Below are 22,745 nucleotides of genomic sequence, written 5' to 3'. Positions count from 1 at the left end.
GGCACTTCAGCATAACTATGTAAACCAGGCTATCTTAAAAAATGTACCTTAATCTTGTAACATGAAAATGCAAAGCATTTAAAATCAGTGGTGCTGAAGCTCTTTCTGCTATTTTTTTCTCTTTTATTTCTGATAAATCACTGTTTTCCTCAGTGCTTGCTCCCCTGGCAGGGGATGCAGCATGCTTGTAAACTGCTGTGAGGAGACACGGTGTTAGAAACAGCTCTGAAGATGTGCCAGATGAGATGATGTTATTTTCCTCTGTTCTATGACATGCACAGTAACTAAGGTGTGCACATCCTATCATTATGCTTTGCTGCAGCATTCCTATCCCCAGCAGTACTTCATTAACATTAAGAACATAGTTCCTGGTTAATCCCAGTAATTTTCAGCAGCCATTCTGATGCATCCACTTGAGCACCATATTATCTTAATACTGCTGACATTTGCATGTCTTTGAAATACATTTTTTCCAGATACTGTCCATTTAATCCATGGCAGTTTCCATCATTCTTTGTTCTTATAGTCATGCTGTACTTGCAACTGTTGAAAAAGAATAATCTACTAATTCTTCAATAGCTCTAAAAGGTTAAGAAGGAATCAACAAGGTGTAAACAGCAGCATAGAAAGCGCAAAGATTTAGCTGTTTCAATACTGACTGAATAATTAGAAACATATAGAGTTAGAATTATAGTGAAACCAGGCTATTGAGATTTCAATATTTAATCAACAATTTTTCATCTGAATAAAATTGTTACATGCCATTTATCATTTTGGCTGTAGTCTGACAGGAAAGAAAAAGCCTTTAGGAGCAGCGGTAAAATATTTAAGGAAGGTTTGACAATTATTCTTTAATATTCACTTATCTGTTTATAGTTTCTCCTCTCTTCCCTTCCCTGCTCTTATCTGAGAGTGTAGGTCTTAGTTTCTGAGACTGAAAGGGATTTGTCTTTGTAATTTGCACATCAATATATGGCACCAATCCCAGGCAGAACAGGGGAAGGGCGTATATTATCGATGTGCTCCAGTGCTGATCCAAAGTACTTTCAGCTCCAGAATTTTACAGAAGCTTTCAAGGCATCATTGTTTTTCTGTGAGTGGACCTCACTTCTTTCCCTGTGTGAGATTGCCTGGCCATCAGTTTGGAACTTGGCTCTGCTGGATTTCCATTCTCTGGATGAGGGGGCAGCTTCACAGTTCTTCTAGCGCCTTCCCCTACTACAGAAATAAAGGAGATGCACCTTCTAGAAGTCTATATCCCCTTGCTTTCTTGCAGTCTCCTGAAAACAAGGCTATCACTTTTCTTTAATTACTGATATGTCATTTAGGTGTGTCTTATCCATTGCCTGTGAGAGCTGCTGAAGGACTGCATGGCAGATAATGCATTGTGCATCCCATTGAACAGGTGCAGTATTGTGCAGTACACCCCTATCAGCCTTCAGTACAACAATTCTGATACAAAACCAGCATCCTTGCTGCTTTATAGGAATTGGAAAACACCTTATCTAATCTGTGGCCGACTGCAGGCCAACCTGCAGATGTTTCCTGTGAAGTGTTGCCTACTGCTTTGTCCTTGAGCTATTGCCAGTTAGCTCACAGTGGCCATCCCTTCTGAAAGGCCTCTGCTCCCCAGCAAGTGAGGCAGGATTTATGACGTAAGATTGTTTAATGTGGTTTGGGTTTTTTTGCTTGCTTGGTTTTTGCTTTTGTTTTTGGGTGTTTATTTTATTTTTTATTTTTTCTCTGTCCTGCTGCTGTACTGGCTTGCACCTCTCCTCCTGCCTTTTTAGCCTCAGGAATCTTTTTGAAAGACATGTTATACTTCTGTGGAGGACTTTTCTTTTTTCCTGGTTAAAATTTAAAAGGAATATAAATTATTTATAAACTGGTGACATAAAATGAACAGTATAGCCATAGATACCATTGTTTTTTAAAGACAAGGTTTTAAAGCAGACTTCTTATTAAAGCTGTTCACAAACTGTAGAGGTTATAGTGTTCCCTCTGAACTTAAGATGTTTTGAGCCTCAAACTTTAAAATACATATAAGAAAAAGTGTGGTTATTAGCTGCCTACTTACTGAAAGTGTTCCAAAATATTTGGCATTTTGATTTGAACTACTGAAAGTGCATTGAAATGCCCAGGTTTTTTTCAGATTTATTGTGGAAAAAAAATTTTAAAAAATGGAAAAGTCAGTGCCTATTCCCTGACCTGATGGTGCATTTAAAAGAGGATTAGCCATCTTCTTTATGGTATACATAAGTTTAACAGTATTCTTCAGTTTTGTTTGCTCCTAAGTGGTGGCCTGGCCTTGAAAATCTGGAAGTATGGCAACGTCTTCCTCCTCCATTTTTTTGCTTCTAGATTCATAAGTGATGGGAGGCATAAATTAATTAGTTCAGCAAATTTTCCCTTTCATGGATACAACTGCTTGCCTGGTGTAGAAATTTCTGGATAACTAATAAAAGAGCAGCAATGCCCAATTTGTTGTTTGGGAAGATGATCAGATTAGAGAAATAAAAAAAAAAATGGAGGGGGGATGAAATAAGACACCAGAAGTTTGACATCAGCTGTAGTGCATGACAAATGTGGGAGAGATTTGTGTGAAATAGCAGAAGGACAGATTATAGGTTATAGGATGGCAACTCCTTCCTGTGGCATCTCCCTCACAAACTTTTGTTTGGTTTGCTTTTGTTGCTGGGTTTGTTTGTTTTTTTTTCTTTTTAGACAGTGTTTTTGTCCATTCTAGCCTTCCTGCTGCTTGCAACAGTAGTATACAAGGGATATTTCTGGTGCAATTCACCGATAAGTTGTCTTCTGATTTTCACATAAGTTCTCTTGTTGATCTGTCTCATGACTATGAGAAAGCCATTCCCCAAAATGTTATTCACAGCAGGGTTTTTATACTTCTCTGAGAAGATTGTGAATAATACTGGAATTAGGTAAGAAGCTACACATATATATGTGGATTAGGCACTTTTAAGAATATTGATCTGATATTGCCTTGCCTTCTTGAAAATGACTAACAAAGGAAATGGAGGTTTCTTTGGGGAGGGAGTACATGATATGCACAAAGGGAAAAACTGGAGTTAAGTAGCTTCAAAGAAGTTACAATTATAATGGCTTGATCAGTTGGGAAAATCTCTCCAGACAGGGAGCAGCAGCATTGCACAGCTGTGTTAAAGGTGGAAAGCCTTATGTCAAAGGGTGCCCTGGACTCTAAGGGTACTAAAGGATAAAAGGAAATGGATTATCAGCCTGATGAGAGGAAACACAAAAAAGAAATAGAATTAATGCAGAAACAGAACAGTCAACTTCCCACAGGCAAAGGTTTTAGACCTAAAAGGAATCTTAATACCAATTGCAAGGAAATATTTGAGTGTAGATAGGAGGAAATATGAATATGAGAAATTACTCTTTTACCCTCTAACATGATATACTTTGTATCTTTGGGTAGAAGAATAAATATATTTGCTTTGAAAAGATTCGTGATGCAATTTAATCAGTTGCTGTCACAGTCTGCTGAGGGATAAGGACTTTCAGCTGCAAATTTAGTCTGTCATATCAGCATGGTTAGCACCTGTAATCCAGCAAGGGTGAGAGGACTGCCTGATTTATCCAAAGGAAGATCCAGGCAGGGAGGTCTGTCACCTAAGTAAAGTTGTGATGAACAAAGCAAAGGCTTTCTCTGTCTTGGACAAAAAGTAAGGAATGAAGAGTGTTTGAGCTTTACCTGGTTTGGTTTCTTTGTTCGACTGCTTGCTTTCCTCTACTGCTATATCTTTCTCTTTTTTTTCTTTTTTTAGTGTTCTCTTTTTTTCCCTATAAATGATGAATATTAGCACCATTTGAGATTTGTTTACCTCTTTTTGTTTATTATTTAAGCACCTTTTTCACATAATACACTTCAGCTGTCTTCAATACCTCTTGTTGTTCCTGTTTTCTTTGTAGCTGTAAAATCCTTTCAATTTTTTATGATATAAAAAGTTGAAATCTGTATTTAAGTGACAGCTCATTTTTTAACACATTTTGGTAATTAAATTCTTGACCATTTAGAAAGCATTAGTATAGGACATTATAAATGTTCTTAGGCTACATTATGCCTGCTGAGAATGCTTAAAAGAGAAAAGTAGAAGAAAATATAATAATAGTCAATTCAGATGTTCAAAGCTTCTTTCTGAAAAAAAACAAGGGAACTTTATGAAAGGTACTTTGGATATTCTTTACTAATTCTACTGCTGAGAAAAACACTTTGTGAAGGTTACTCAGGTTTTGCAGAACTAGAAAATCACAGAGAGTTCATATCTCATAAAATAAAATCCATCTACCCAAGCCTTTTATGAAAGGCTAGAGACTGTGGATATTGATGTTTTTGATAGATGTAATGCTCCAAACCAGCTCATCCCAATATGACTCCTCAGACTGAGACTTTATATAAACAAGAGGTTCCCCCAGGGTTGAGACTTTCAAGTGGGTGATTAACTGACAAAGCTAAAAAATCCAATTTCTTGATACAAAAGAACTATAAGTTTCAAGTTAATGAAGCAATCATTCCCTTAGATGACTTTTAATACTGCACCAGTTTTTCAACAAGAAACACTCTGATAAATCTTGTGATACCTTTTCCACTACTCATTTGAGCATATGCACTAGATTTTGTTTTTTATGGACTTCAGTAAATACAAGTGTACCCCTGTTTGGAGAACTAAAAGATATTGTTGGAGAGGGCCCTACTCAAAAATATGAATTTATTTTTATCTTGTTAGTGTTCCTCAAATTCTTATTCTTCTTCTATCTTTATTTTTACCCACATTGGCTACAAAATTTTGACAGGATGCCTACATACCCAGTTGGATGAGAATATCCCCAGTGAAATTGTAAAAAGGTGGCTTTGGGGTTTTGTTGTTGTTTGGGTTGGCCAGGGTTTTTTGGTGTTTTTTGAGTGTGATCTTATGGAAATGAAAAGGTTATTCTGTGCTATTATAATGGGTCAGTAAGTTGTCTAAGTGTTGTTTATTAAGGACTCAGTGAAGAACACTTTGTACATGACCTTTCTGTGCACAAAAATTAGAAAAGGGCAACAAAAATGCATAGAGCCAAGATGTTTCAAGTGAAAATGGATTGCATTGCCTAAATTCGCTTTGTTCAAAAAGAAAATGTATGTCAATATGTATAGATATAAAACATATAGATATATGTATAATTTTTAAATGGAGGGTAAGTTAACTATTATAGTTATATATAAAGATATCACTAGAGAGGAGGATTGTAAGAAAGCACTCAATCACTGTCCTTGGGTTAAGAGTGGAGAAAGAGAGAAAATTGCCAATGTTGTCTTAAAATACTCCTGTGTAATTGCAAAGACCTCAGCTAAAAAAAAAATTATATTAATGTGGAAAAATATAATTGTTGACTTTCATATTATGTAAACACTTTTTGAAAATGTAAGGCAGTGCCTAGGTGTTCTTTTCTAATCAAGAGTTTTTAAATTTTTTTTTTCCAACATCTTTCAGTTTGGCCCTACCTTTCTCTCTGACTGGTTTTGAAAGAAAGGGTTTTCTACTCTCAAGGCCAGAAAATAGTTTTACTGTATTTACCATTTCTTTGTTCGGTTACTTGTAAGAAAAGTACCACAATATAAAACATGGACCATTGTGGAACTTCATACCAACTTTTTTATACCTTGATTTCAATTCTATTTCATTCTGCTGGAAAAGAATACCAAATTTTGTTGCTTCTGTGTCAGGTTTTGAGGCTGACATGAAGACCGTTAACAAACTCAGATTTCAATACTAAAAACCTGTTCCTTTTCCTATGGCTTTCACTGAATGCACAAATGGAAGGTATTGTTTGTACAAATATCCCTGTTTGTTCCAGTTCAAATAAGCATTGATAGTGTTGGGGCAAGTCATTAGTATTTTAAAAAAGCTTACATTCTGCATTGTTAGGGATGTATGCAATAGAGAAAAATGTGCAATATTGGGAGTACATGTTTGCCAGGTGTTTTAGCATGTCAAAATAAGTATGCCTTTCAAAATCTTGGGTAAGAGAAGAAACTCTGTCTGGGTCTGCAGATGTGGGCAGGTTTCAGTAGGATAAACTGTGGGGAATTCACACTTGTCTGTGCCTTTTGACAGAGAAGGAAAGCTGTTTCAGGGTTTCAGCTTTGAACAATGAAGGTACTAAGGCAATTATGAAAGAATACCAAGTGTGCTCTAAAGTTAAGATTCCTTTCCCCCTTTTTTTGTGTAGTTTTTTCCCAGCTGATAATCTCAGAAGGTATCAAATTCTAAAAGAGAAAAAAAGGGGAGAGACAAGCCTGCTAAGTTTCTAGGCTCTCATAAATTACAACAAGGTTATAACAGGAAGGAGTGCTACTTAGCATGTCCTGCAATATTCATTGCCACTTCTAGGAGATCAGTGAACGACAGATAAAAGTAAATACCATTTTGCATGGCAGGTAGGGAACTCCCAGAATGAGTTGCTACAGGAGGTATAGTTGGTGGACATCATAAGCAGATTCTACAAGATACTAGAGACATTCATAGGCACAGGTCTAAATAATAAGTGTATGCAAAAGAGAGCAAAATATGTGCCCTGCAGCACCCCTGACAGGATGATTGCTGTTGCTGGCAGAGTGCAGGAGGAATGGACAGCACAAAATGGATGTACTCCCATGCTTCCCTTAAACAGCCATCCTGCTGCTGCTGATCACGGCAGCGTGATGGCCAGGGTGCATGGGCATGTCTCATGTTCTTAGCTCACTTCTGCCTAACCAGTGAATTGTGTAGACCAAGTGTCTCAAAGCTTCCCAGCAGTGCGGGCAGAATTTAATGCCGTGGCTGTGACAGAATTGCTGCTTTAGGCAGTGCTGAGGTGGAGGGAGAGCGGTGCCCGGCCACCAGGATGTGTTGGCTCTGGGCCTGCTGCCCAGGACTTGCTCTGCTGCTGCCAAAATACAGCACAGGATGGCTGAATATTCACTCTGGATTAGCAGCTTCCCCAACACCCAGAGAATGCAGATCTGCCTCTCTCTAAGCCCTGGCTTTTCTGCCACACATCGTTTTGCAACCACAGCTAAGTGCACTATATAAGACGAGAGTTGGTGTATTACAATGTGACAGAGCTCCCTGAATAATTTATATCTATGCCTCCATTTCATACTTATTTGTTATCCTATAGGTTTTCCCCTAGGATATGCCATCTAGTTTCAATTTAAAACCTAAGTTCCATAAATTACAGCTGCACAGAAGTTGCTTTAACACGCCATTTATGCAGGTAATGGTGCACATTGTAGCAGAAGTGTTTCAGAGTCCCCACTCCTGGGATTGCAAAGCCACAGTAAGCTGGTAAATGGGAAACAATGAGGAGTTGGCCGGAAAATTGAACAAATCCACCTTAAAATATCACAGCAAATCACACCTTAATGCTGGGAACTCTGCAGGGTAATGTTTCTACATCAGCATGGACATCTGGATTCCCTGCTTGCATTAAACAGAAAGAAAGTGTGTACATTGTGCACCACGTGTGTGTGGATACCAGTTCATAAAAATTAGTTTAGGAAGAGGATTAAGACATATTTATGGTAAGGCATAAATAAGGCCCATCACACTATCAGCTCTTAATCCTTGCTTTCATTTCTGAGCACATGATTTTCTGGAAAAAATCAAAACTCTGGAGTATAGCCTGTCTAAATACTAAGTTTGACAACACTTTAACAGGGTGTCATCCAAAATATTACTAAAATCTGCGTAAATTTATTATATTTCAGAATAAATACTTTTCTTTAAAGACTATTTTGAATTTTATAGAAGTGCATTTCAGAAAAATTCTCTCTGTTTACATGAGTTGCCTAACTCAAAATCATGTCATTACAGCCATTACAATTATTTTTCTTTTTATGAGGCCACATTTGGGCAAAATTCTTTTTCTTAGCACTTATTATATATAATAGGCCTTAAACACCTGCTTCAAATTAGTGAAATTAAGTGTTTCTGTAGTGCTACTAGTGACTAACCTGGCAACTGCTAATTTAATAACAGTATATTATATTTTGGTTTATTACTGAGTCACACAACTGGCATGTTTGGATAGAGATTGATATGTGGCTTATGCTGCACAAAGCTACAAGCAAGGTAGCATTGAATCCCCAGGCTGTGAATATCCTGCTGAAGTGACTGGTGTAACAGGTCCTCAATGCTCTGTCTGCTCCTTACATAGACAAGATTCAGTAAACCAACCTTGCATTCCCAGTTACCACCCTGTCTTCTTGGTGATTTCCCTCATGTAAATTTGGAAATATACCTTGTTACATGTAAGTAAAGGCTGTGTGCCAGTAATAAATACATCCTGCTGGCTGCTAGGTAGATCTCATGGGCTGTGGAGCTGCTTGAGAGTCTCTAGGAAGGAGTTAGTGTGCCTTGCCTGAGGGAAGGTGTATATGAACCTTCAGGACTGCCAGTTCCCTTCTTTGTGGTGCCCTTCCCTTGCCTGGGGGATTACCATCACCAGGGCATTGCCTTTGGCCTGTTTGATGTGAGTGCATCCAGCAAAAGAGAAAAGGTTTCACAGGAGGAGAAAATCCAGGATTTCAAGTTAAATCTTATATTGCTTGTGATGTGAAACAAGGAATTATTTAAGGGAAGGATGAAGAAAAGGTGGGAAAAAGGGATGGGCTGTGACACAATGCAGCAAGACAAACAAGTTGAGGTTGTGTGTAACATGTGTTACTTTGGGACTGATATGCCTGGTTCAGGAAAAATACTCAGTGCATTCAAGTTCACTTGTGAATATGAGTTGCCTAAGAAATTTAAGAATCCATTTTCAAACCACTTAGACCCACATCATCCTATTTGCACTTACCTTGCCAAGCACCTGTGGGCCCTGAAACCTCACAAGAACTATTTTTTTGATTTAGGAAAGATCTTAGCCTGTTGCTATACGATTCTGCTTCCTTTTGTATTTTTCTTCTTTCTTATTTCTCTGCTTGTTCATTCACTTTCTTTAGCAGTTCATATCCAGGATGGTAGGGTTGTAACAATGACAGTTCATTAGATCCAGTAATTCAAATATTCTTGGGGTGGAAGGTGACTGTTCATAAGTTGCTGATGATGTTATTTCTGCTGTACATGTTGCATGTATGTGTTTCACGTGTCTAAATAAATGCCACACTTTGATCCAACAGGCCAGAACCAGTACTGTGGACAAAGGATGGTGGAGAACTACCAGATCCAGAGAGGATGGTTGTCAATGGCAGAGTTCTAAGCATCAGCTTCCTAAACAAAACAGACAATGGCACATATCGATGTGAAGCAAAAAATCCCATTGGCCGGAACAGCACGGAATATGTCCTGATAGTACATGGTGAGTGTGCTCTCCTTGGTGCATTCCATGCATATTTAACATTTCAGCTGATACAATCAGGTTCTTATGGCCATGATGGAAAGAATAGTAAGAAAATGTGTATAATGTATAATTGCACTTTTATTGATGCTATGATCTAGCGATGGGGAGCTTGTCGTCTTTCTTTTATGACATGCCTCTCTTCTTACAGTTTAAACAAAATGTATTCACTTCTGCTGTGAACTTTTTGCTAAGTAAGCACCTGTGAAAGTGTTTTGCAGTTTGTGGGTACTGTTTCATAAATACTTGCCTCAGGCCCAGCTCAGATAAAGCTGGTTACAAAAGGGTATATGAAGAGAAATAACAGACAGATGTGTGCTAGAGGTTTTCTGCTTAGCTTTTTATAGACCAGCAAAGACAGGACATTGAATACTTCACACAAGTTAGATTCTGCTCCTGAGAAAATTCAGCTCATACAAGTTAGCTGATATCACAAAGCCCCTCATTACAGTCAGACCTCAAAAAACTTTGCCATGTCCTAAATGCATTATACTACTTCCAATAAAATGGAAGAATATCAAAGTTCACAATAAATTACAATTGATTTGGGTTTTTTTTCTTAATAAATAATACGTGTCATGTGAAAAAGCTTCCTTCCATGAAAGGATTCCATGATCATGAAATAGATTGATATAACTCAGCTGTAGGTGAAACTATAATATAAAATTAGAATTTGCCTTTAATACAGCCTAGCAATTTGGATCTAGGAGCCTCAAAACATGGTGTTCTCCTATCAGAGGTAGTTCCTGGAAGTTTGCCATTTCCATAATTTGAGTTTTTATATTAGAGAATATAGAGGCAGGACCTTCACTTTAGTTCATGATTATACTTTTTCCCCTCTTTTTTTTAATGCAATTTCTTATAACTATGACAAAATAAAATGAAAAAATCTAGTGTAAATTTTAGTCTTTAAATAGACAAGAGAATTATGTAGATTTTATTTGCTCATTATGAACTCAGTTACAACAAGAATACATTTCCTTGGTGGTTGTAAGGTATCAGAAACATTTTTCACTACAGATTTACCTGCCTCTAGGTATTTGGCATAAAACTTCTAGTAAGTGCTGCTTTCAGTAATGAGATATTTATTGGCACTGTTGATGAAACATCATTTATCAAAAGAAGCACTTAGGTTACTTTTCATTTTTCTTGAAGTTCACGATAGTTTATGTAGAATGAGTGACACAAATAAGGAGGAGTTCTTTCCATGAGGAGCACAGAGCCTGTACTGCTGCATGAGTATTTCTGCATTAAAGACAAACAGAAAAACTAAACCCTCTAACCTCTATTTACGTTGTCTGCTACAAGAAGAGGAAAAGAAAAATTGTCTTTTGCATCCCAGAGGCAGTGGTGTGGTGGTTGTTGGCTGCAGGCACAAAGTGCTCTGCCTTTGATGAGGTAACAGCTTCTGCACTTAGCATGTGTTGAAACTTCTGTCATTTGTGTTTTCTGCCCAATTTATTTACGTCATTATTTCTGAAAATATGGCCTTTTATAATGGGGGATCTTCTTCCATCAGCAGTGGCTCTGCAATAGAACTGTATCAAAGAATATTTCACCGTTCCCAGTCTTGCACAGTGGTGTGTCCCCTGGTGATCTGATAATCTTGCATCAACTTCCTGGCAGTCTGTAAAATCATTCATTATCAGGGAGGCATTTTGTTATGTTTGGCAGCACATTAGGCATGTTACCAGGTTTAGCTTGCTCATTGCTGACCTTTTCTGTTGTGAGTACCTGAGTTTTCCTAATTGCATTTCTGCAATTCCAGCGCTGGAACTAGAGAAGGTAAATGTCAGGTGCTTCCCAGCTTTCTGAAACAATCAGAGTTCTGTGACAGAGCATGAGATGATGTTTAGTACTTAACAACTTACTGGGGTTCAGAGTTGTAAGGTTAATTTTAAGTAAAAAGGAGACTGACACAATTATTTTATCAAGTGTAGCACAATCCGTTGTATAGATAAATTTAAGCAGCCTTACCCCTTCTTTAGCTCATTACATTCATGAATGTCTCTAGTGAGCCATAATCCTCCTAAAATTATACAATATTTTTTCTCTCTCTCTCTGGGGGCTAGAAAACCTACTTTTTATCATTTTCTGAGATGCATCCTTCTATTTAATAGAGAATGTATTTTTTATCTTCCTAAATATATCTGGAAGCATCCTTTGATTTCTCATCCCTTCCCCTGTGCTTAACGTGTTGACGTAATTTTTTGTCCTACTCCTTTGTTAGAGCTCATTAATCATATGACTTCTTACCTTAAAATATCAGGTTTCTAAGACAAGGTACAAGCCAGATTTCCCACAGGAGCTTGTGTGAGGAAACAGGGGACATCAGTGGAAGGTATCCTCTGCAGAGGCAGGGAAGGGCAACATGATTCACAGCTTTCCTTTTCTTATATGTACTGTGATTTCCATGCATTTTATTCCTTTTTTGTTTTCCACTTCAACAGATTTTTATCTCTTTCTGTGTGTTAATGTTGTAACAGCTTCATCTCGTTTCTCTTTTTTTTTTTTGTCTCCCCCTAAGAAATCCTCCTTTCAGTGATACTCAATCTACTAATTCTCTCGATTCTTTAAGTTATCTTCCTAACTCAGAGAGGGTTTAGGCAGCTTTAGAGTAGAGACAACATTGACCAGAAATGGAAAATATATTTTATCTTAACTATATATGATTTAAGAAAGTATGTATATATATTAATTTTACATACCAGGCAAAGAGTGTCTCATGCCTTTAACTGGACTGATCTAAACACAAAATTATACAGAAGAGTAGTATTTTTTTCCACTGTTAGGGGTGATGATGAGGTAATACTGTTTTGATGTTAACTGGTGGCAGAGAAAATAAATATTGCTGTTAGCAGATGAATGGAAATCTGTCCAATAAAATTAGTATCTGACAACATAAAAATTATTTTTAGAATTTTTTTGTATAATTAAAGAAACCAGACTTCAGAGAAATTGAATCTATTTGAATAAGGTTAAAGGCTTGGGCTATTAAATGTACTCATGCTGCTTTGCCGAATCAATGTGACTGCTAATTTCCTTTTTCTTAACATTTATTGTTAATAATAAATGTCAAAAAGTACTCTGTGAAGCAGGAAGGTGGGTACAAAGTCAGAGTTTATAGGCAGAAGCACAAAGGCAAGACATGTCGTTTGCTCAAGCATTTTTTTCATGCAGTAACAAAGGCAGAGGCTTTAATGCCTGTAGCTGTTGTCATTTCTGTATTCTAATTGGCAAGCTTAGTGCTTTAGAAGTGCACATTCTGGCTGGATATATTACACCCTTTCTTTGGTAATGGGCCCCAGGCAATTTTCACTCTCTTCCAATTTATTAAGAATTTTTGTTTACCTTTGTCCAAATACTAGTCATTAATCACCAGCAAACAGAGCAAACTGTCAAACTCGTGTTGCTCAACTCAAAAACATAGACTCTGCTTGCAGAGCTGCAGTAATAGCTGCAGTGATTTAGCTGGAGTGGAGGAAGGAGGTGCTCCATCATAATCAACTGAGGACACAGCTGCTGTGTTTGGAGGAGTAGTTCAGCACCTCTGGGTGCCACTGCCAAAGACTCAGTTCAGCACTGCCTTGGAGGGAGTGACAGAAGTCCACATCACTGAAACCTCCTCAGTGCAAACAGCAGCACTTGATCATTTACAGCCCTGTTTGAAACAGAGCACCTTGGTGAAATATAGAAAGAGTGGTCAGATACTGGAATCATTTACCCAGTGAGGTGGTGGAGTCATCATCCTTTGAAGAATTCAAAAAAAAGACTGGATGTGGCACTTGCTGCCATGATCTAGTTGAACAGTTAGAACATCGGCTGGACTTGATGATCTTATAGGTCTCTTCCAGTCTTGAACTTCTGTGATTCTGTGATTCTGTGATATCCTGATATGCCAATCTACAGCCAGGCCTTAAATGAATTGAAACATTCAGAACTATAATGTGTTGTGCAGCAATTATATGGAAGAGCGGTGTGGAAATGAACATGAATCAGCAGCTGTAGATGGTCAAGGCAGTTCTTATTGTCCAGATTTTAACTAGGAAATCATTTGAGCCAGCAGCTTAGGATCTCTGAGGAATAAAAAGTGGCATGACATACTCCTTTGTCTTCAGCCTCTCAATTTTGTATTTTTTTTCTTGGGCAAGCAATATTTTGCAAATAAAAGCAACTGAAAGACCCAGTTACAACCTCATTAGATCTCCTACAATGTGTAAGACCAGAAATCCCACTGCACCTTTCCTAACTACAGCATTATATTCCACCTGCTTGTCCAGTCCCATTTCAAAACATTTGTCATCTTAGCTTCCACAGTAACCTGTGGCAACAAGATTCTGAATGTAGTTATGTGCGTTGAGGGAAAAGTATCCTCTTTTGTTTGTTTAAGCCTGGTGCTTGACCTCTTCGCTTTCCAACCTTACAAGTTATTTGGCCTCTTTTGCTGTTTGTGCTTCAAGTTTGGATTTAAAATTATATTTGCTACTCCCTTTAATAGATTCTCAAGTATTTCCACATTGGTCTCTACTTCTCATTAATTGTGATCTTAAACTGCATTTCCTGCAATTTTCTCCCATGTATCCATTCTCCTTCTTTCATGGTCTTTTTTTTTTTTTTTTTTTTTCCCTTTTTTCTTCATTTTTTGGTCTATTTCTAAATCTCTGCGACTGACTTACATATCTGGAACATCACTATGTTAAATCTGCACCAGACACCTTAGTTTATTAAATCCTACCTCCAAATATATTTATAGATCTTCACCTTTCATGCCCAAAAACACTTCCAGCACCATGCACTTCTACACCTGTATAAGATTTTATTTTTAAAATTGGTGGAAACTCTGTGGAATCCAAAACTCATGAAATTAAACAAACTCTTCTACCTCTATCTGTTATAGATTATTTTGTCTTTTTCAGTTCATTTTCCAGCAATCAGGTTTTTTATTCTATTTCATTTCTGTTTTGATGTCCTCACAGGGGGCCTTCTATTTCCTTTATTTCTTGAACTCACTTGTGCATGTCTCTCTGTAAAGGTAGAAACTGAATAGAGCAGAAAATTGAAAAAACCTGAGGAGGTGAGGATATATTCTGCTTTCTTTCAAAATTAAGCTAAATGAATAGGTAATAGATCTTTTGGTTTGCAAATATTTTCAATACAGACCTCTGGTAAAGCTTGCACAGTGTTTTTGGACAATTTAATAACCTTTATAAACATGTAAAAAAAGCCACATAAAAATTTTGGGAAGGAAGGCAGCATCCTTTTGGAGCAGCACACTCATCAGTAATCTTGGCTGCTCTCTGTTTTGGTGTTAAGGTCCTACAAGTTGAGGTGACTGGACTTTTTAAAAAGTTTCCTCCTTTAAAGTTTTCTGAGTTGAAGTGTCTCATTTATACACACACACCTCAGGCTTTCTTTGCCTATGGGAATGTTTTGCCTTTATGTGAACAAAGCTTGAGCTTTGCAAAAAGAGAATTGAGCAGAGCCATGGTGTGATGTAACAATAATAACATTTATAGCTGCAGTTATGGGGGGATTTGGTGAATAACCCCAACATTGCCCTTACAGCAATCTCAAGAATGTGAGACTCAGAAGACTTCTTCAGACTTAATTAGAAATTCACTGTATGTGACTATGTGTGCCTTTTAGTCTGGAGATTCTTCTTTTTTGGTGTCTTTGTTTGAATTAAAAGAAAGAAGTCTCCGTACTGAGTCCTTAAAACAGAAGTGAAAAGTTTCTACTATTCCCATTTTACATGAAGTAAAAATAAACTTAAAAGTACAGAAGATAACTTGTAGAAAAAAGGAGCCTGGGCTTTCAGTTGGAAAGTAAATAAATAAAAGCATGCTCATGAGTGCTTGCTCAGTCTCAAAAGCCTTCCTTCCCCCAAAGCTACCTTGTTCAAAGCATAGCCCATCAAATTGTATTGAAATACTCCAATTTTACATTAATGTTGTAAAATGAGATTAAGGCATTAAATCATTACCACAACATTAAAGCTGACTTTTAGTTGGGCTAGAAGAGGTGGTCCAGATTTTAAAGCACAATGCAGATGAATTTCCTGCAGTCAGATGAATTAAGAAATTGTGCAATTGAGCTTTTGTTATTGGGCTGAAGAAGAATAGTGTATAGTTGACATTTTCAGGTAGGAGAAGTCTGTCGAGAAACTTGTGGTGGAGTTGTTGGCTTAATTTTATGGATGAATTGTCCAGCTATTATCCCTGAACACTCTCAAGGCAGCTACTTTGAAATTGCTTTTTGTTGATAAATACTTGAATAGTGGGGTGTATGGTTTAGCTGTATGAACTGATCTTTCTTCATTTATGGTGACTTTAGAAAAATAAGATACAAATTTCTTTTCCAGATAAGCTTAAAAGTATTTTGGAAAGGTCAAGAAAATAACATTCCAAACCACACTAATACTTTTGAGGAATATGGTTGGCACTTCTACATTTTTATATTAAAATACTGTTTCTCATTAAAGAAAACTTCTAAAATGAAGTGAATTTTATACAATATATAAAAGATTTTTTTAAAATTTTGTGTTGGATTAATCACTGAAATTGAATGCAGACTACTTCAGCAGCAGGAAATCTCTCCTCAAGCCCTTTCACAAAGGAACAATAACAAAATACACAATATATCAATATAACCTTTAACAATATATTCTAACATGTAAAGCTCCTTCCTATTTGAATACATATTGTATATGTTCTAAAACTTGTGGTTTTGGATAATGCCTTTTATAAGACATAACTCTTGAAAATATTTGATTTTCTATGTGCACATGAAATGTGACATGATAGTTCTAATGGGATTTCTGAAAATGAAAAGATTGTGTGGATATACCAGTTATGTCACTCTTGCTTTTATGACTGTTTTGACTGACCTTCAGTACTGTTAAATTTATTACCACTGATTTGATGTAGTGGCAAAGATTGCTGTCTAATTTTTCACCTTTTGCTATTGCTTGTACCCACAACTTTCCTGAACTTTACTTCAAATTACCTTTTTTTTTCTTTGAGATGCCGGCTTGTAAAATCACTATGTCTATGAACATCATATGCAATATTCATGAAGAAAATATTAACTCAATGATTTCATTTTAGACTGATGATAAAATTATGATCTAACAGTTGCTAATTATCTTCTGTTTCCATCTAGATCATTTATTATTCAGGAAACTCAAGCCATAAAGACAATATTGAAGTGACTTAGTGATTTTTCTAAATTGAAGCTTTTCCTGCACCACAAGGTGGTGGAATGCAGATGAGGGTGTCCTGTCTCTGTCTTTCTCACATGGTGCTTCCATAACTTACCTTGCTTTTGAGGAACTCGGTGTTTGACTCCATTCAGGAAAGAAAATAGAACATGATCTAAGTGATACTGCTTAAAATGACCAGTGGTCATACCAGGTGATACATCAGAACTGTGCTTTGCTCTGACTGAGATTGTGAGTTCTCTTGGAGATGGTTGCAAATGTCTTGGAGGCTGAGAGGGGTAGGGAAAAGCTTCTGCAAATATGAATTTCTCTTAGTGAGTTTTGAGAACTTTTGTATCTGAGCCTTCTTGATCACATATGAAGATGAGCATGGAGGCTCAGATAGAAGTAGGTAATTAACTTATCTCAAACCGTTAATATCTCTAACATCCATAAGTTTATATTAAAAATTGTTAGTACTTACTATTTTATTTTTGCTATTTAATTTTTAATTATTAATTGCTTGATGAATTTGTGACAGGGACCCAAAGAGTTTTCAGTCAGGACCCTTTGCTTTCCCTCCACTGGTATCCACACTGCTTGTTTACTCCCTTGAAGAAAAAAAATGCTTTCCTTGGTAACTTCATGCCTGAGGCAGATTCATCTTCCAGCTGAAACTGCCCTTATTAATCCTCATGGCAAGTGTAGAAACAAACAAATCAAAGGAGAGGAGGAAGGACAGAAGAAAGTTTGGCAGGGAAAAACTCAAGGAGTGGGCAAAGTATTTATTCTTCAGATATTACAGTGAATCATTGCACCAGTGGATTTGGTTTCCCTCCAGTGGTTTTGTAGTTTACATTTTCTGCAGGTTTCCCAACCCTTGAATGGTGGGAAGCAGGGAGGATTGAGGGATGCTGACATGTTGAAGGGCCTGATGGAGGAGAGCTTTGGGTGGCTTTCATCATTTTGGAGCAGGAATTGAAATCTCTTATCACTTTGTTTAAAATAAGTTAGCAGATACGATCAAGTATTCTTTATTTAAAAACCCTTGCGGTTTCCACTGGTGAGCTATCCTGCTTGATGGCATAAATGTTAAGGTACTAAATGTCTGCCACCCTGAAGGGAAACTGGTTAGTTTTAACAAAATTAAGTCTTGACAATATTCCATGGATCCCAGCATTCATAGCTTTGTGTTGCATAAAACCAAAGAATCATGCTAGGAATTCAACTACATGTATAGAACTCTTTTGAAAAAAAAAAAAAACCCAGACCCCCAAAAAACAGAGCAAAAAGATTGACAGCTGGAAAGACAGAGCCTTATTTTCTCAGGTAGTGTACTTTGGTGATAGGAATGTGAGAATTAAGTGTATTAGTCAGAGACAGTGCAATAAAGTGCAAAAATCTGTGTTTTAGGTTGCACAGCGCCAGTCACTTTCCCAAGGTGATTTTCAATAAGATACAGCAATCCCACTGTGATAAAGTGTTTCAGATTAGTGTTGGACCCTTTGATTTTATTTTGAAATAAACTTATTTAAAATAAATTACAGTCCCTGTTATCTCTCTTTACTGACCTTAGAATTATTGCCATAAGTTTGGAGTTGTTAAAGCAACTTCAGTCATCTGCCCTGAATTTCTCAGAGATATGAAAGTAGAACTGTAATAAAATAGAGATCAGCAATCTGTTTACCTCCATTTAGTTTCAACATGTCCCCATAATAAGGAAATTTTGGAAAATTCTCATTACTTTCTTTCTTCTCAGTGCAATTCTGGCCGAGCTTTTTGAAGTTTTTTTGGGTTTTTTTGTGTGTGTGTGCAGAAAGAGTCAAGTGTCATTCTGAGAAAGCTGTCATCTTTGTTCAAGGCTGCTGGGTGCCTGAATTTGTATTGTGCATTAGCTTTTCCTTATAGGTTTTCAAGGGCCAGCTGCCAGTACTTTATTTCATTTAATTTTGAATACTCCTATTTTATGGCTTGGGAAAACAAGGAAATATGGCTTGTCTGCTCACTTAAAAAGAATAAAAATGAACATCACAGCCTTAATGTGATTTTTAAGCAGTGGCAATGGGCCTAGAACACCATATTAATAGTGATAGAATGGTGTGCTTCTGGAGAAAATTGTGCTGGCTTTATTCATACAAGATGTTTGGTGGCTTTTGTGGTAACATTTTGTCCTGAATGCAGTGAAATTTGCACTGCAGGTATAAGGACAACTGCTTTTTTTAAATGCAATTTGTTTTCTTTTGAGGTTTTGATTTTTTGGGTTTTTTTTTTTAGCAGAGTATTAAAATGAGCCTCAGGAGATCTGTTCTGAACTCCCCTGTCAGGCTCAGAAGTCTGTAAAATATAAAACATTCCACTTAATTCTCCTGTGTTCATTTCCCCGCCTGTGAAATGGGAATAATACGGTCTTTTTTTTCCTAAATTTGATCGGCACTGCCCAAAAAATGATCTTACAGGTCTTCAAGGCAGATGTCTATTCTTTACTGTTTCTATATTTGTTTATGTAGAACTGTGAATAAAATCAAGACATATATATATATATATATATATATATGTGTTTGTGTGTGTGTGTATATATATGTATATATGCCTTTTTATAAGTAAGATATCTTTATTTGAGGCAGCGGTCTCAAACAATGCTCTAAAGCTTTTCCTTTTTATTTATTTAAAGTGTTGAATTACCAAATTCAGGCAAGTTGCATAAGCTTCAGTGCACTATTTGTAGCTACTTTAATGAGAATAGTCATCTTTTATACAATACAGATTGATTCCTTTTAAACAATAGGCTTTGTTATTATTACTACTATTGAACTGGAAAGGACTTATTTTAACTGCTGACAAAACTTGTGCTAAGATTGGGGGAAAAAATTAGGTTTTACAGTGCTCCAGGAGTAAATTTGTATGTATTATATTCATATTACTCCATAACATCGAAGCTCAATGTTTATGTTGAATAGTTGGTTTGATTTGTCCTTAGAGGTAAATCTTGCACTAATAACCATTAATAAAGTAAAGCTTAGAGGGCTTGAAAACAGACTCTTCAGTATTAAATAATTTTTCTACTTCAGAATTTCAATTTTTCTTGCAGTAAAATAATTTTCAGGATCTAATTATTGAAATAATTAGGTATTATTTTGTTAAATTTATCATTTTGAAGAAGACTGTGTGTCTCACCTGGTTTTAGCATAACTAGAAATTAAGAAATGAGGCATTACAGCTTATTAGCTTCCTACAGTCCAAATGCTGCAGATAACGCAATTTTCCCCCCCAAAACTGAGCAGCAATAGGTAAATATATTGTGAGACAGTACATTATGCCACATTTTATTCTTCTGCTTCACTGGGAGCAGGGACAGGGAGCTTTTTAAATGGCTGGGCTGGTGACAAACAATGAGTGTGACGGGTGGTGAAATGGGAGCGTGCTCCAGCATCTCCAGGCCTTCATTGCAAACTCCTCTCTCTGTTCCAAGGGAGTTGCAGCCAGAGTGCTTTTGCTGATAGCAAATTCACTGGAGTGCTGTGGGGAGCAAAACCATCCCCAAAGTAAGCACTGAGGGCTTCAAAGGCCAGAGCCGACATTTTGAGAGCTATGAGCCACCAGTGCATCTCTCAGATGCTCATGTTAGATGCTTTCCTGTGAAATGCTCTGTTCAGATTTCCTGGGGTCCCTCTGTGCAGCTCCACCAGCTGTGAGTGCAGCAGACTGCTCCAGTCTCCAGGTGACAAAGCCAAATTTGTGGCAACATCTGGTGCTGTGCAGAAAGGTCATGTTTTAATATCCATTAAAAAAAAAAAGACCTTTCCTTTCAGTGTTTATTGTTACTCTTAGAATTTTCAGCAAGCACCCACAAGCATTTGAAGCACACAGTCCCAGTGTCTACTAAATCCTAGACTCTGTTTGTGCAAGCAAAAGGTGGGCGCTGCCTCTCCTCAGCATATTCTGCTTGTTAGGGTGATGCCTTGTGAAGGCTGACCTAAAATAGAGACTAGATGGAGTTAAAGAGTAAAGTAGGTATTTATTAAAAGGCCTCAATGGATACACCTTGGGCAGTACAAGAGCCTGGCCAGGGCTACACCCCAGGTGAACCCAAAATGGTCACAAAATACACGACCAGGCACAAGGTCTCTCACTTTAATACGTTTTCATCCATTTGCATATTGGAGTTAATTGTCTAATTACAGCTTAGGGTTATGAAGTCCCATCCTTCTTGTTTTTCTCTCTTCAGTCCACTACTGTTTATGCTCTTGGGCCTGAAGTTTGGATCATTTGTCTTTGATCCCCAGCTAGAGAAGGAATTGTTTTGTCTCCCTGCTCTGTGAAGAGAGCTCACCATCCCCTAATATGAAGTGCAGAGCTGCACACTAAAGCAGTACAGAATCTGAAAAATATAAAAGCTAAAACCTGAGGCATCAAGGGTGCCCCTAGAAGGTGGCAGAGCTGGGTTTTACCTAAATATCCTAAATACCTCTCCTGCCTTCCTGGCCCAGGGCCCCACAGCTCTGCTGAGAGCTGACCTGGGTCTGGGCAGATGTACCTTTAGGGAGGAGAGAAGTCAATGCTGGTCACTGCTCTCAGCCCTGCAACTTGTCCTCCCTTGCCATGCCTTCCTACCACACTGAGGTACTTCCATCCCCCTGCTTCTTCCTTCTCCCCTGCCTGAGATCCACAGCTGGTTTTTTCTGGCAGCTCTCACATCTGTCCTGAGCCTGACCTGGCTTTACTTGTGGAAAATCAGCCTTTCACACACCTGTGGTCTTTGTGAGTCCTGCTGTTGCTCTGGTGCACAAAATAAATGAGATATTCGCTACAGGAGTTCTTTCTAGACAATTTAGGGCAGCTACCTTCTTCATATTTCAGTGTCAAATGAGATGGCATAATCAGAAATAACTTGCTACTACACCTTGTTTTTTCATATTCATCACATTTTTTATTTTTTCATAAGCAATTCTGGTCAGAGCGTGTGTTGTAAAAGGTGCCACAGTGTGATATCAGGCCCTCATTTTAAGTGATTTGGGATGACACCATACTGCCAGTACTAAATACTAATATTAAAATGTGCTTTGTTTTTCTGAGTTATATTCTTGACTTTCTAAGGACAGAATTTGGGCCAGGGATGTGCATTCAAAGTTTTTGCTTGGCTCTTTGAGAATAGAAGGACACAGGCTTTTTTTTTGCTGTATTTTTTAATACTTCATCCTCCTTCATTTGCTACTGAAACCTCTTGCTTTTGAAATAGGGGAAAAAACCTGAAAAACAAACCACAAATGAACCAGCAAGCTACAAAACTTTCTATAAGAAGAAAAATTATTATTCTTTCCAGTTAGTCCAACTGTGTGTCTTGCAATATGAACTCATCCACTCGAAGATTTTATTGGTATAACTAAAGATATAGATCTACAAGGAGCTTTTGTTAAAAGGGTTTTGGATACTTTTAATGACATCTGATTTGCGAGCAAAAATGTCAAGCACATAATTGCCATTTCAGAGTTCCATAAATCTGAATCAATTAGTAAAAAGAACCCCTTGACCTCGTGTCCATGAGCATTCATGATCATTCAGTCTAAGTGCTAAGGAGCTATTGGCACATGATGTTCAAGCTGAGTGATCCTTTTGTTCAATCCCATTTTCTTGAAGCAAGGTAAATGCAGCTCCCTTTGAATTTAAAACCTTGCTAAATTATTTAGTGCTACATATCACAGACTGATTAAATTTTTCACAGAGTAGTGAGATTGTTTCCCAGGTAGGTCATCACTCAGTTCAGTTTACCACTTAAAATTTCTTTCATTCTCAGTCAAAATATAGCAAGGACCATCCATCATTATCACTCTGTCCTTTAATTTTTCCGTCAGCTTTTGTCAGGCTTGAAACAAAAGCCTTTACATTTTTATCAGCTGCAGCTATTGTTGTCTGATTTGTGCTCAGTCATGTCAAAATATCGGTTGTGTTTCTACCAAAAAAGTCAAATATTTTCAATAGGTCAGATCTATCTTTCACATAAGCCTGCTAAACCAAACAAAACCATTTCTCATTTCTTTGGAAATGGAGAGTAAAAATGCTCAGGGCCAAATTGGCAGGGAGAGTAAATTATCCAGACTCTCTGCACTTAAATGGATGGATGTCTTCTGCCTTAGCAAAGAGAACACGGCAT

The 22,745-nt window shown here is 37.3% G+C and overlaps 1 protein-coding gene across 3 annotated transcripts in view; it reads left to right on the top strand.

Moving 5' to 3' along the window:
* The window catches only part of CADM2 (cell adhesion molecule 2), a 571,723-nt gene that overhangs the window by 500,863 nt on the left and 48,115 nt on the right, over positions 1 to 22,745 (top strand). For all 3 annotated transcript variants that reach the window (XM_059493329.1, XM_059493330.1, XM_059493328.1), the window contains one exon: positions 9,182 to 9,360. In XM_059493329.1, coding sequence (XP_059349312.1) covers positions 9,182 to 9,360 — 179 coding nt within the window. The remainder of the gene's footprint in view (positions 1 to 9,181; positions 9,361 to 22,745) is intronic.

The sequence above is a fragment of the Ammospiza nelsoni genome, chromosome 2, assembly GCF_027579445.1.
Source record: "Ammospiza nelsoni isolate bAmmNel1 chromosome 2, bAmmNel1.pri, whole genome shotgun sequence".
Taxonomy (NCBI): Eukaryota; Metazoa; Chordata; class Aves; order Passeriformes; family Passerellidae; genus Ammospiza; species Ammospiza nelsoni.
The sequence above is the reverse complement of the archived record's forward strand: the minus strand, read 5'-3'. Positions and strand labels throughout refer to the sequence as shown.